General features: G+C 52.9%; 1 protein-coding gene across 1 annotated transcript in view; it reads right to left on the reverse strand.

The window, feature by feature from the left end:
• fgfr3 (fibroblast growth factor receptor 3) overlaps positions 1-13,105 on the reverse strand; it is a 275,420-nt gene that overhangs the window by 69,516 nt on the left and 192,799 nt on the right. The window contains 1 exon segment of the mRNA XM_052495875.1: positions 6,008-6,131. Coding sequence (XP_052351835.1) covers positions 6,008-6,131 — 124 coding nt within the window.

The following is a 13,105-nucleotide window of genomic DNA, read 5'->3' on the forward strand; positions in this document are numbered from 1 at the left end:
AGCTGTGGTGATGTCTTACCTAGCACGTCTAGCTGTGGTGATGTCTTACCTAGCAAGTCCAGCTGGTAGCTGTGGTGGTGTCTTACCTAGCACATCTAGCTGGTAGCTGTGGTGGTGTCTTACCTAGCAAGTCTAGCTGTGGTGGTGTCTTACCTAGCACGTCTAGCTGTGGTGGTGTCTTACCTAGCACGTCTAGCTAGTAGCTGTGGTGGTGTCTTACCTAGCACGTCTAGCTGGTAGCTGTGGTGGTGTCTTACCTAGCACGTCTAGCTGGTAGCTGTGGTGGTGTCTTACCTAGCACGTCTAGCTAGTAGCTGTGGTGGTTTCTTACCTAGCACGTCTAGCTGTGGTGGTGTCTTACCTAGGACGTCTAGCTGGTAGCTGTGGTGGTGTCTTATCTAGCACGTCTAGCTGGTAGCTGTGGTGGTATCTTACCTAGCAGGTCTAGCTGTGGTGGTGTCTTACCTAGCAGCTGTGGTGGTGTCTTAGCTGCTGTAGCTGTGGTGGTGTCTTATGTAGCACGCTGTGGTGGTGTCTTGTCTAGCTGTGGAGGTGTCTTACCTAGCATGTCTAGCTGGTAGCTGTGGTGGTGTCTTGTCTTGCATGTCTTGCTGGAGCTGTGGTGGTTGTCTTACCTAGCACGTCTAGCTGTGGTGATGTCTTACCTAGCATGTCTAGCTGTGGTGATGTCTTACCTAGCACGTCTAGCTGTGGTGATGTCTTACCTAGCATGTCTAGCTGTGGTGATGTCTTACCTAGCATGTCTAGCTGTGGTGATGTCTTACCTAGCACGTCTAGCTGTGGTGATGTCTTACCTAGCATGTCTAGCTGTGGTGATGTCTTACCTAGCATGTCTAGCTGTGGTGATGTCTTACCTAGCATGTCTAGCTGTGGTGGTGTCTTACCTAGCACGTCTAGCTGGTAGCTGTGGTGGTGTCTTACCTAGCAGGTCTAGCTGTGGTGGTGTCTTACCTAGCAAGTCCAGCTGGTAGCTGTGGTGGTGTCTTACCTAGCACATCTAGCTGTGGTGGTGTCTTACCTAGCAGGTCTAGCTGTGGTGGTGTCTTACCTAGCACGTCTAGCTGGTAGCTGTGGTGGTGTCTTACCTAGCAAGTCTAGCTGTGGTGGTGTCTTACCTCGCACATCTAGCTGTGGTGATGTCTTACCTAGCACGTCTAGCTGGTAGCTGTGGTGGTGTCTTACCTAGCAAGTCTAGCTGTGGTGGTGTCTTACCTAGCACGTCTAGCTGTGGTGGTGTCTTACCTCGCACATCTAGCTGTGGTGGTGTCATACCTAGCAGGTCTAGCTGTGGTGGTGTCTTACCTAGCACGTCTAGCTGGTAGCTGTGGTGGTGTCTTACCTAGCAAGTCTAGCTGTGGTGGTGTCTTACCTCGCACATCTAGCTGTGGTGATGTCTTACCTAGCACATCTAGCTGGTAGCTGTGGTGGTGTCTTACCTAGCAAGTCTAGCTGTGGTGGTGTCTTACCTAGCACGTCTAGCTGTGGTGGTGTCTTACCTAGCACATCTAGCTGGTAGCTGTGGTGGTGTCTTACCTAGCACATCTAGCTGTGGTGATGTCTTACCTAGCACGTCTAGCTGGTAGCTGTGGTGGTGTCTTACCTAGGCTGTGGTGACGTCTAGCTGGTAGCTGTGGTAGTGTCTTACCTAGCACGTCTAGCTGTGGTGGTGTCTTACCTAGCACGTCTAGCTGGTAGCTGTGGTGGTGTCTTACCTAGCACGTCTAGCTGGTGGTGTCTTACCTAGCTGTGGTGGTGTCTTACCTAGCACGTCTAGCTGTGGTGGTGTCTTACCTAGCAGGTCTAGCTGTGGTGGTGTCTTACCTAGCACGTCTAGCTGGTAGCTGTGGTGGTGTCTTACCTAGCACATCTAGCTGTGGTGATGTCTTACCTAGCACGCTCTAGCTGTGGTGATGTCTTACCTAGCACAGTCCAGCTGGTAGCTGTGGTGGTGTCTTACCTAGCACAGCTAGCTGTGGTGATGTCTTACCTAGCACATCTAGCTGGTAGCTGTGGTGGTGTCTTACCTAGCAAGTCTAGCTGTGGTGGTGTCTTACCTAGCACGTCTAGCTGTGGTGGTGTCTTACCTAGCACGTCTAGCTAGTAGCTGTGGTGGTGTCTTACCTAGCACGTCTAGCTGGTAGCTGTGGTGGTGTCTTACCTAGCACGTCTAGCTGGTAGCTGTGGTGGTGTCTTACCTAGCACGTCTAGCTAGTAGCTGTGGTGGTGTTTATCTTACCTGTGGTGGTGTCTTACCTCTAGCACGTCTAGCTGGTGGTGGTGTCTTACCTAGGACGTCTAGCTGGTAGCTGTGGTGGTGTCTTATCTAGCACGTCTAGCTGGTAGCTGTGGTGGTGTCTTATGTAGCACGTCTAGCTGTGGAGGTGTCTTACCTAGCATGTCTAGCTGTGGTGGTGTCTTGTCTTGCATGTCTGCTGGTGGTGTCTTGCACGTCTCTGTGCATGTCTTGCTGGCATGCTGCTGTGGTGATGTCTTACCTAGCACGTCTAGCTGGGTGAGCTGTGGTGGTGATGTCTTACCTAGCATGTCTAGCTGTGGTGGTGTCTTACCTAGCACGTCTAGCTGGTAGCTGTGGTGGTGTCTTACCTAGCACGTCTAGCTGTGGAGGTGTCTTACCTAGCATGTCTAGCTGGTAGCTGTGGTGGTGTCTTGTCTTGCATGTCTTGCTGGAGCTGTGGTGGTTGTCTTACCTAGCACGTCTAGCTGTGGTGATGTCTTACCTAGCATGTCTAGCTGTGGTGATGTCTTACCTAGCACGTCTAGCTGTGGTGATGTCTTACCTAGCATGTCTAGCTGTGGTGATGTCTTACCTAGCATGTCTAGCTGTGGTGATGTCTTACCTAGCACGTCTAGCTGTGGTGATGTCTTATCTAGCATGTCTAGCTGTGGTGATGTCTTACCTAGCATGTCTAGCTGTGGTGATGTCTTACCTAGCATGTCTAGCTGTGGTGATGTCTTACCTAGCACGTCTAGCTGGTAGCTGTGGTGGTGTCTTACCTAGCACGTCTAGCTATGGTGGTGTCTTACCTAGCATGTCTAGCTGTGGTGATGTCTTACCTAGCACGTCTAGCTGGTAGCTGTGGTGGTGTCTTACCTAGCACGTCTAGCTGTGGTGATGTCTTACCGAGCACGTCTAGCTGGTAGTTGTGGTGGTGTCTTACCTAGCAAGTCTAGCTGTGGTGGTGTCTTACCTCGCACATCTAGCTGTGGTGGTGTCTTACCTAGCAGGTCTAGCTGTGGTGGTGTCTTACCTAGCACGTCTAGCTGGTAGCTGTGGTGGTGTCTTACCTAGCAAGTCTAGCTGTGGTGGTGTCTTACCTCGCACATCTAGCTGTGGTGATGTCTTACATAGCACATCTAGGTGGTAGCTGTGGTGGTGTCTTACCTAGCAAGTCTAGCTGTGGTGGTGTCTTACCTAGCACGTCTAGCTGTGGTGGTGTCTTACCTAGCACATCTAGCTGGTAGCTGTGGTGGTGTCTTACCTAGCACGTCTAGCTGTGGTGGTGTCTTACCTAGCACGTCTAGCTGGTAGCTGTGGTGGTGTCTTACCTAGCACGTCTAGCTGGTAGCTGTGGTGGTGTCTTACCTAGCACGTCTAGCTGTGGTGGTGTCTTACCTAGCAGGTCTAGCTGTGGTGGTGTCTTACCTAGCACGTCTAGCTGGTAGCTGTGGTGGTGTCTTACCTAGCACATCTAGCTGTGGTGATGTCTTACCTAGCACGTCTAGCTGTGGTGATGTCTTACCTAGCAAGTCCAGCTGGTAGCTGTGGTGGTGTCTTACCTAGCACATCTAGCTGTGGTGATGTATTACCTAGCACATCTAGCTGGTAGCTGTGGTGGTGTCTTACCTAGCAAGTCTAGCTGTGGTGGTGTCTTACCTAGCACGTCTAGCTGTGGTGGTGTCTTACCTAGCACGTCTAGCTAGTAGCTGTGGTGGTGTCTTACCTAGCACGTCTAGCTGGTAGCTGTGGTGGTGTCTTACCTAGCACGTCTAGCTGGTAGCTGTGGTGGTGTCTTACCTAGCACGTCTAGCTAGTAGCTGTGGTGGTTTCTTACCTAGCACGTCTAGCTGTGGTGGTGTCTTACCTAGGACGTCTAGCTGGTAGCTGTGGTGGTGTCTTATCTAGCACGTCTAGCTGGTAGCTGTGGTGGTATCTTACCTAGCAGGTCTAGCTGGAGCTGTGGTGGTGTCTTATGTAGCACGTCTAGCTGTGGAGGTGTCTTACCTAGCATGTCTAGCTGGTAGCTGTGGTGGTGTCTTGTCTTGCATGTCTTGCTGGAGCTGTGGTGGTTGTCTTACCTAGCACGTCTAGCTGTGGTGATGTCTTACCTAGCATGTCTAGCTGTGGTGATGTCTTACCTAGCACGTCTAGCTGGTAGCTGTGGTGGTGTCTTACCTAGCACGTCTAGCTGTGGTGGTGTCTTACCTAGCACGTCTAGCTGTGGTGGTGTCTTACCTAGCACGTCTAGCTGGTAGCTGTGGTGGTGTCTTACCTAGCACGTCTAGCTGGTAGCTGTGGTGGTGTCTTACCTAGCACGTCTAGCTGTGGTGGTGTCTTACCTAGCAGGTCTAGCTGTGGTGGTGTCTTACCTAGCACGTCTAGCTGGTAGCTGTGGTGGTGTCTTACCTAGCACATCTAGCTGTGGTGATGTCTTACCTAGCACGTCTAGCTGTGGTGATGTCTTACCTAGCAAGTCTAGCTGGTAGCTGTGGTGGTGTCTTACCTAGCACATCTAGCTGTGGTGATGTCTTACCTAGCACGTCTAGCTGGTAGCTGTGGTGGTGTCTTACATCTAGCTGGTAGCTGTGGTGGTGTCTTCTAGCAAGTCTAGCTGTGGTGGTGTCTTACCTAGCACGTCTAGCTGTGGTGGTGTCTTACCTAGCACGTCTAGCTAGTAGCTGTGGTGGTGTCTTACCTAGCACGTCTAGCTGGTAGCTGTGGTGGTGTCTTACCTGGCACGTCTAGCTGGTAGCTGTGGTGGTGTCTTACCTAGCACGTCTAGCTAGTAGCTGTGGTGGTTTCTTACCTAGCACGTCTAGCTGTGGTGGTGTCTTACCTAGGACGTCTAGCTGGTAGCTGTGGTGGTGTCTTATCTAGCACGTCTAGCTGGTAGCTGTGGTGGTATCTTACCTAGCACGTCTAGCTGGGGTGGTGTCTTACCTAGCACGTCTAGCTGGTAGCTGTGGTGGTGTCTTATGTAGCACGTCTAGCTGTGGAGGTGTCTTACCTAGCATGTCTAGCTGGTAGCTGTGGTGGTGTCTTGTCTTGCATGTCTTGCTGGAGCTGTGGTGGTTGTCTTACCTAGCACGTCTAGCTGTGGTGATGTCTTACCTAGCATGTCTAGCTGTGGTGATGTCTTACCTAGCACGTCTAGCTGTGGTGATGTCTTACCTAGCATGTCTAGCTGTGGTGATGTCTTACCTAGCATGATGTCTTACCTAGCACGTCTAGCTGTGGTGATGTCTTACCTAGCACGTCTAGCTGTGGTGATGTCTTATCTAGCATGTCTAGCTGTGGTGATGTCTTACCTAGCATGTCTAGCTGTGGTGATGTCTTACCTAGCATGTCTAGCTGTGGTGATGTCTTACCTAGCACGTCTAGCTGGTAGCTGTGGTGGTGTCTTACCTAGCACGTCTAGCTATGGTGGTGTCTTACCTAGCATGTCTAGCTGTGGTGATGTCTTACCTAGCACGTCTAGCTGGTAGCTGTGGTGGTGTCTTACCTAGCACGTCTAGCTGTGGTGATGTCTTACCTAGCACGTCTAGCTGGTAGTTGTGGTGGTGTCTTACCTAGCACGTCTAGCTGGTAGCTGTGGTGGTGTCTTACCTAGCACGTCTAGCTGTGGTGATGTCTTACCTAGCACGTCTAGCTGGTAGTTGTGGTGGTGTCTTACCTAGCACGTCTAGCTGGTAGCTGTGGTGGTGTCTTACCTAGCACGTCTAGCTGGTAGCTGTGGTGGTGTCTTACCTAGCACGTCTAGCTGGTAGCTGTGGGTGATGGTGCCATACTTGTTCTGTACAACACAGGTGTAGTTCCCACGGTCTGAAGGGACAGCACTCTCCATCACCAGACTCCACTGCTGGTGCCTTAGCTGAGGGGGAGAGAGGGAGAAGCAGAGAGGGGGTAAGGCAGGGAGGGAGGAGAGAGGGGTAAGGCAGGGAGGGAGGAGAGAGGGAGAAGCAGAGAGGGGGTAAGGCAGGGAGGGAGGAGAGAGGGGGTAAGGCAGGGAGGGAGGAGAGAGGGAGAAGCAGAGAGGGGTAAGGCAGGGAGGGAGGAGAGAGGGGTAAGGCAGGGAGGGAGGAGAGAGGGAGAAGCAGAGAGGGGGTAAGGCAGGGAGGGAGGAGAGAGGGGTAAGGCAGGGAGGGAGGAGAGAGGGAGAAGCAGAGAGGGGGTAAGGCAGGGAGGGAGGAGAGAGGGGGTAAGGCAGGGAGGGAGGAGAGAGGGGTAAGGCAGGGAGGGAGGAGAGGGGGAAGCAGAGAGGGGGTAAGGCAGGGAGGGAGGAGAGGGGGTAAGGCAGGGAGGGAAGGAGAGAGGGAGAAGCAGAGGGGGGTAACGCAGGGAGGGAGGAGAGAGGGGGTAAGGCAGGGAGGGAGGAGAGAGGGGTAAGGCAGGGAGGGAGGAGGGAGGGAGAAGCAGAGAGGGGGTAAGGCAGGGAGGGAGGAGAGAGGGGTAAGGCAGAGAGGGAGGAGAGAGGGAGAAGCAGAGAGGGGGTAAGGCAGGGAGGGAGGAGAGAGGGGGTAAGGCAGGGAGGGAGGAGAGAGGGAGAAGCAGAGAGGAGGTAAGGCAGGGAGGGAGGAGAGAGGGGGTAAGGCAGGGAGGGAGGAGAGAGGGGGAAGGCAGGGAGGGAGGAGATAGGGAGAAGCAGAGAGGAGGTAAGGCAGGGAGGGAGGAGAGGGGGTAAGGCAGGGAGGGAGGAGAGAGGGAGAAGCAGAGAGGGGGTAAGGCAGGGAGGGAGGAGAGAGGGGGTAAGGGAGGGAGGAGAGAGGGGTAAGGCAGGGAGGGAGGAGAGAGGGAGAAGCAGAGAGGAGGTAAGGCAGGGAGGGAGGAGAGAGGGGGTAAGGCAGGGAGGGAGGAGAGAGGGGGAAGCAGAGAGGGGGTAAGGCAGGGAGGGAGGAGAGAGGGGGTAAGGCAGGGAGGGAGGAGAGAGGGGTAAGGCAGGGAGGGAGGAGAGGGGGAAGCAGAGAGGGGGTAAGGCAGGGAGGGAGGAGAGAGGGGTAAGCCAGGGAGGGAGGAGAGAGGGAGAAGCAGAGAGGGGGTAACGCAGGGAGGGAGGAGAGAGGGGGTAAGGCAGGGAGGGAGGAGAGAGGGGTAAGGCAGGGAGGGAGGAGGGAGGGAGAAGCAGAGAGGGGGTAAGGCAGGGAGGGAGGAGAGAGGGGTAAGGCAGAGAGGGAGGAGAGAGGGAGAAGCAGAGAGGGGGTAAGGCAGGGAGGGAGGAGAGAGGGGGTAAGGCAGGGAGGGAGGAGAGAGGGAGAAGCAGAGAGGAGGTAAGGCAGGGAGGGAGGAGAGAGGGGGTAAGGCAGGGAGGGAGCAGAGAGGGGTAAGGCAGGGAGGGAGGAGATAGGGAGAAGCAGAGAGGAGGTAAGGCAGGGAGGGAGGAGAGGGGGTAAGGTAGGGAGGGAGGAGAGAGGGAGAAGCAGAGAGGGGTAAGGCAGGGAGGGAGGAGAGAGGGGGTAAGGGAGGGAGGAGAGAGGGGTAAGGCAGGGAGGGAGGAGAGAGGGAGAAGCAGAGAGGAGGTAAGGCAGGGAGGGAGGAGAGAGGGGGTAAGGCAGGGAGGGAGGAGAGAGGGGGAAGCAGAGAGGGGGTAAGGCAGGGAGGGAGGAGAGAGGGGGTAAGGCAGGGAGGGAGAAGAGAGCGATGGGAGGGAAAGAGGGGGTGAGGGAAGGGGGTTGGAAGAGGGGAGAGGCAGCAGACAGGGAAGGGTGTGAGGAAGAGGGGGAGAGGCAGACAGGGAAGGGTGTGAGGAAGACGGGGAGGGGCAGACAGGGAAGTGGGTGAGGAAGAGGGGTGAGGGGGAGAGTGAAGGGGGTGAGGAAGAGGGGGAGAGGTAGATAGGGAAGTGGGTGAGGAAGAGGGGTGAGGGGGAGAGTGAAGGGGGTGAGGAAGAGGGGGGAGAGGTAGATAGGGAAGTGGGTGAGGAAGAGGGGTGAGGGTGAGAGTGAAGGGGGTGAGGAAGAGGGGGGAGAGGTAGACAGGGAAGGGGGCGAGGCATGGTTAGCATGGGGGTTCAACATAAGACTGTGGATGAAAAACAAAAAGGAGAAAAAGAGGATTGGCTAACATGGCAAAGACAAGAGAGAAACAATCGAAAGACAAAGACAGGGGAGTCAAGAGAGAGACAGGATAGAGACAGAGACAGGAGAGAGACAGGAGAGAGGCAGAGACAGGAGAGAGACAGAGACAGGAGAGAGACAGAGACAGGAGAGAGACAGGAGAGGGACAGAGACAGGAGAGAGACAGGAGAGAGACAGGAGAGGGACAGGAGAGAGACAGAGACAGGAGAGAGACAGGAGAGAGACAGAGACAGGAGAGAGACAGAGACAGGAGAGGGACAGGAGAGGGACAGAAGAGAGACAGAGACAGGAGAGAAACAGGAGAGAGACAGAGATAAAAGAGAGACAGGAGAGAGACAGGAGAGAGACAGGAGAGGGACAGGAGAGAGACAGGAGAGGGACAGGAGAGGGACAGAGACAGGAGAGAGACAGGAGAGAGACAGGAGAGAGACAGGAGAGGGACAGAGACAGGAGAGAGACAGAGATAAAAGAGAGACAGGAGAGACAGGAGAGGGACAGGAGAGGGACAGAGACAGGAGAGAGACAGGAGAGAGACAGGAGAGGGACAGAGCCAGGAGAGAGACAGAGACAGGAGAGGGACAGGAGAGAGACAGGAGAGAGACAGAGATAAAAGAGAGACAGGAGAGAGACAGGAGAGGGACAGGAGAGGGACAGAGACAGGAGAGAGACAGGAGAGAGACAGAGACAGGAGAGAGACAGGAGAGGGACAGGAGAGGGACAGAGACAGGAGAGAGACAGGAGAGGGACAGGAGAGGGACAGAGACAGGAGAGAGACAGGAGAGAGACAGAGACAGGAGAGGGACAGGAGAGGGACAGAGACATGAGAGAGACAGAGACAGGAGAGGGACAGGAGAGAGACAGAGATAAAAGAGAGACAGGAGAGAGACAGAGACAGGAGAGAGACAGGAGAGGGACAGGAGAGGGACAGAGACAGGAGAGAGACAGGAGAGAGACAGAGATAAAAGAGAGACAGGAGAGAGACAGGAGAGGGACAGGAGAGGGACAGAGACAGGAGAGAGACAGGAGAGGGACAGGAGAGGGACAGAGACAGGAGAGAGACAGAGACAGGAGGGAGACAGGAGAGGGACAGGAGAGGGACAGAGACATGAGAGAGACAGAGACAGGAGAGGGACAGGAGAGAGACAGAGATAAAAGAGAGACAGGAGAGAGACAGAGACAGGAGAGAGACAGGAGAGGGACAGGAGAGGGACAGAGACAGGAGAGAGACAGGAGAGAGACAGAGATAAAAGAGAGACAGGAGAGAGACAGGAGAGGGACAGAGACAGGACAGAGACAGGAGAGAGACAGGAGAGGGACAGGAGAGGGACAGAGACAGGAGAGAGACAGGAGAGAGACCAGAGAGAGACAGGAGAGGGACAGGAGAGGGACAGAGACAGGAGAGAGACAGAGATAAAAGAGAGACAGGAGAGAGACAGGAGAGGGACAGGAGAGGTACAGAGACAGGAGAGAAACAGGAGAGAGACAGGAGAGAGACAGGAGAGGGACAGGAGAGGGACAGGAGAGGGACAGAGACAGGAGAGAGACAGAGACAGGAGAGGGAGGGTCTCTCTCCTGGTATTTGAGAATATTAAAACTAGACAGAAACAGCCAGAGGGGCTAAACTTCGCTGCTTATTGTGAAGAGGAGAGAAATATAGAATAGAGAGAGAGAAATAAAGAGAGGTAGTGTATTGTTGTGACTGGTGTCTTGAAGGCAGAGATGATTTGACAGCTCAGTGGAAACATGATGATAATATATAACCCAGTAATGTCTTACTGTTACTACAGTGTAGTAACCCTGACATGAACTCAGCTAGAAGGTCATAGTGACTAAGAGAGTGATGTCACAGGATGGAACGCTTCACATTACCTCGCTGCGATGGAACCTTATGCAGAGAGAGTTAATCCCTACCCCGTTTAAACCCCACTCTGGGTAGAACCGTTTAAACCCCACTCTGGGTAGAACCGTTTAAACCCTACTCTGCGTAGAACCGTTTAAACCCCACTCTGGGTAGAACCGTTTAAACCCCACTCTGGGTAGAACCGTTTAAACCCCACTCTGGGTAGAACCGTTTAAACCCCACTCTGGGTAGAATCGTTTAAACCCCACTCTGGGTAGAATCGTTTAAACCCCACTCTGGGTAGAACCGTTTAAACCCCACTCTGGGTAGAACCGTTTAAACCCCACTCTGGGTAGAACCGTTTAAACCCCACTCTGGGTAGAACCGTTTAAACCCCACTCTGGGTAGAACCGTTTAAACCCCACTCTGGGTAGAACCGTTTAAACCCCACTCTGGGTAGAACCGTTTAAACCCCACTCTGGGTAGAACCGTTTAAACCCCACTCTGGAACCGTTTAAACCCCACTCTGAACCGTTTAAACCCCACTCTGGGTAGAACCGTTTAAACCCCACTCTGGGTAGAACCGTTTAAACCCCACTCTGGGTAGAACCGTTTAAACCCCACTCTGGGTAGAACCGTTTAAACCCCACTCTGGGTAGAACCGTTTAAACCCCACTCTGGGTAGAACCGTTTAAACCCCACTCTGGGTAGAACCGTTTAAACCCCACTCTGGGTAGAACCGTTTAAACCCCACTCTGGGTAGAACCGTTTAAACCCCACTCTGGGTAGAACCGTTTAAACCCTACTCTGGGTAGAACCGTTTAAGCCCTACTGTAGACTGGGTAACACGAGAGAGATAGATCACTTCGCCAGTCAGTCATTTATAGTTCTGTAATTGTGGAGAAGAATGCTGTCTCTCTCTTCTTGCTCTCTATATCTCCTCTCCCTCTCTTCTGTCTCTCTCTCTCTCTCTCTGCTCTTCTCTCTCTCTCCCTCTTTCCTCTCTCTCCCCCTCTCTCTCTCCCTCTCTCTCTCTCTCTCTCTCTCTCTCTCTCTCTCTGCTCTTCTCTCTCTCTCTCTCTCTCTCTCTCTCTCTCTCTCTCTCTCTCTCTCTCTCTCTCTCTCTCTCTCTCTGCTCTTCTCTCTCTCTCCATCTTTCCTCTCTCTCCCCCTCTCCCTCTCCCTCTCTCTCTCTCTCTCTCTCTCTCTCTCTCTCTTTCTGCTCTTCTCTCTCTCTCTCTCTTTCTGCTCCTCTCTCTCTCTCTCTCTCTCTTTCTGCTCTTCTGTCTCTCTTTCTGTTGGAGGCCCGGGTGGAAAATAATGCTGCAGTGTAAATATTATGGAGAGTGTTTTTTCTCAGTTGCATGGTAACAGAGCCCAGGCACAGTACAGGCTGGCAAATGTTTTTTATACACTGCCCCTCCCCTGCGTCCCCCCATCTTCTGCCCCCTCACCCTACCCATTCTGGCCCCATACCCCCTCTCCTGCCCCCGGTTCCCCCCTCTCTGCCTCAACCCCTTCTTCTCTCAAACAAGCTCCCCTCCTCCCCTGCCTCGCCCTTACCTCGCCCCTGCCCCACCGCCAGCCCTGCCTCCTCCCCCTCCCAACAACCCACTGTGTGTGTGAGGAGTCAAACTGCAGTCAATGGCTCCTCTTATGAGGTAGATGTGTGAAGCCTTGTGCCGTGGTAATGCTGCTGTATTTGTGCATGTGCGTGTGCGTTTGTGTGTGAAGTGGGTAAAAGTCTCAGAAGAACCTTTCTCTGTATAACTTACCATCATGTATTAAATACATACGCATCAGATTTTCTAAAACAGCCCTGACTAAAACAGCCCTGACTAAAACAGCCCTGACTAAAACAGGCCTGACTAAAACAGCCCTGACTGAAACAGCCCTGACTAAAACAGCCCTGACTAAAACAGCCCTGACTAAAACAGCCCTGACTAAAACAGCCCTGACTAAAACAGCACTGACTGAAACAGCCCTGACTAAAACAGCCCTGACTAAAACAGGCCTGACTAAAACAGCCCTGACTAAAACAGCACTGACTGAAACAGCCCTGACTAAAACAGCCCTGACTAAAACAGGCCTGACTAAAACAGCCCTGACTAAAACAGGCCTGACTAAAACAGCCCTGACTAAAACAGCCCTGACTAAAACAGCCCTGACTAAAACAGCCCTGACTAAAACAGCCCTGACTAAAACAGCCCTGACTGAAACAGCCCTGACTAAAACAGGCCTGACTAAAACAGCCCTGACTAAAACAGCCCTGACTGAAACAGCCCTGACTAAAACAGCCCTGACTAAAACAGCCCTGACTAAAACAGCCCTGACTAAAACAGCCCTGACTAAAACAGCCCTGACTAAAACAGCCCTGACTAAAACAGCCCTGACTAAAACAGCCCTGACTGAAACAGCCCTGACTAAAACAGGCCTGACTGAAACAGCCCTGAATGAAACAGCCCTGACTAAAACAGGCCTGACTGAAACAGCCCTGACTGAAACAGCCCTGACTAAAACAGCCCTGACTGAAACAGCCCTGACTGAAACAGCCCTGACTAAAACAGCCCTGACTAAAACAGCCCTGACTAAAACAGGCCTGACTAAAACAGCCCTGACTGAAACAGCCCTGACTAAAACAGCAAAACAGAAATATCAGCAACTACAATGTCCTGAATGCTGTAATTTGCAATTTAGTTGTATTCTCTCTTCAGACTTCAGTCCATATAAGTGGTTTGTGCAAAGTGAAGGTGCAACCTTTAGTGAACCAGGAGGCTGAGCTGTATTAATGTCCCCATCGTTATAATCCATTCAGCCAATCAACATACAGATTCCACAGAGAATTAACTGATTAAGCAGCTTTACTCTGAAGTCAGAGAGATTTAGAGTTTTACAGACCTGGCTACAGTGGTCAGCATAGCATGGGAATGAGAA

This window comes from Oncorhynchus keta, chromosome 35, assembly GCF_023373465.1.
Source record: "Oncorhynchus keta strain PuntledgeMale-10-30-2019 chromosome 35, Oket_V2, whole genome shotgun sequence".
NCBI lineage: Eukaryota > Metazoa > Chordata > Actinopteri > Salmoniformes > Salmonidae > Oncorhynchus > Oncorhynchus keta.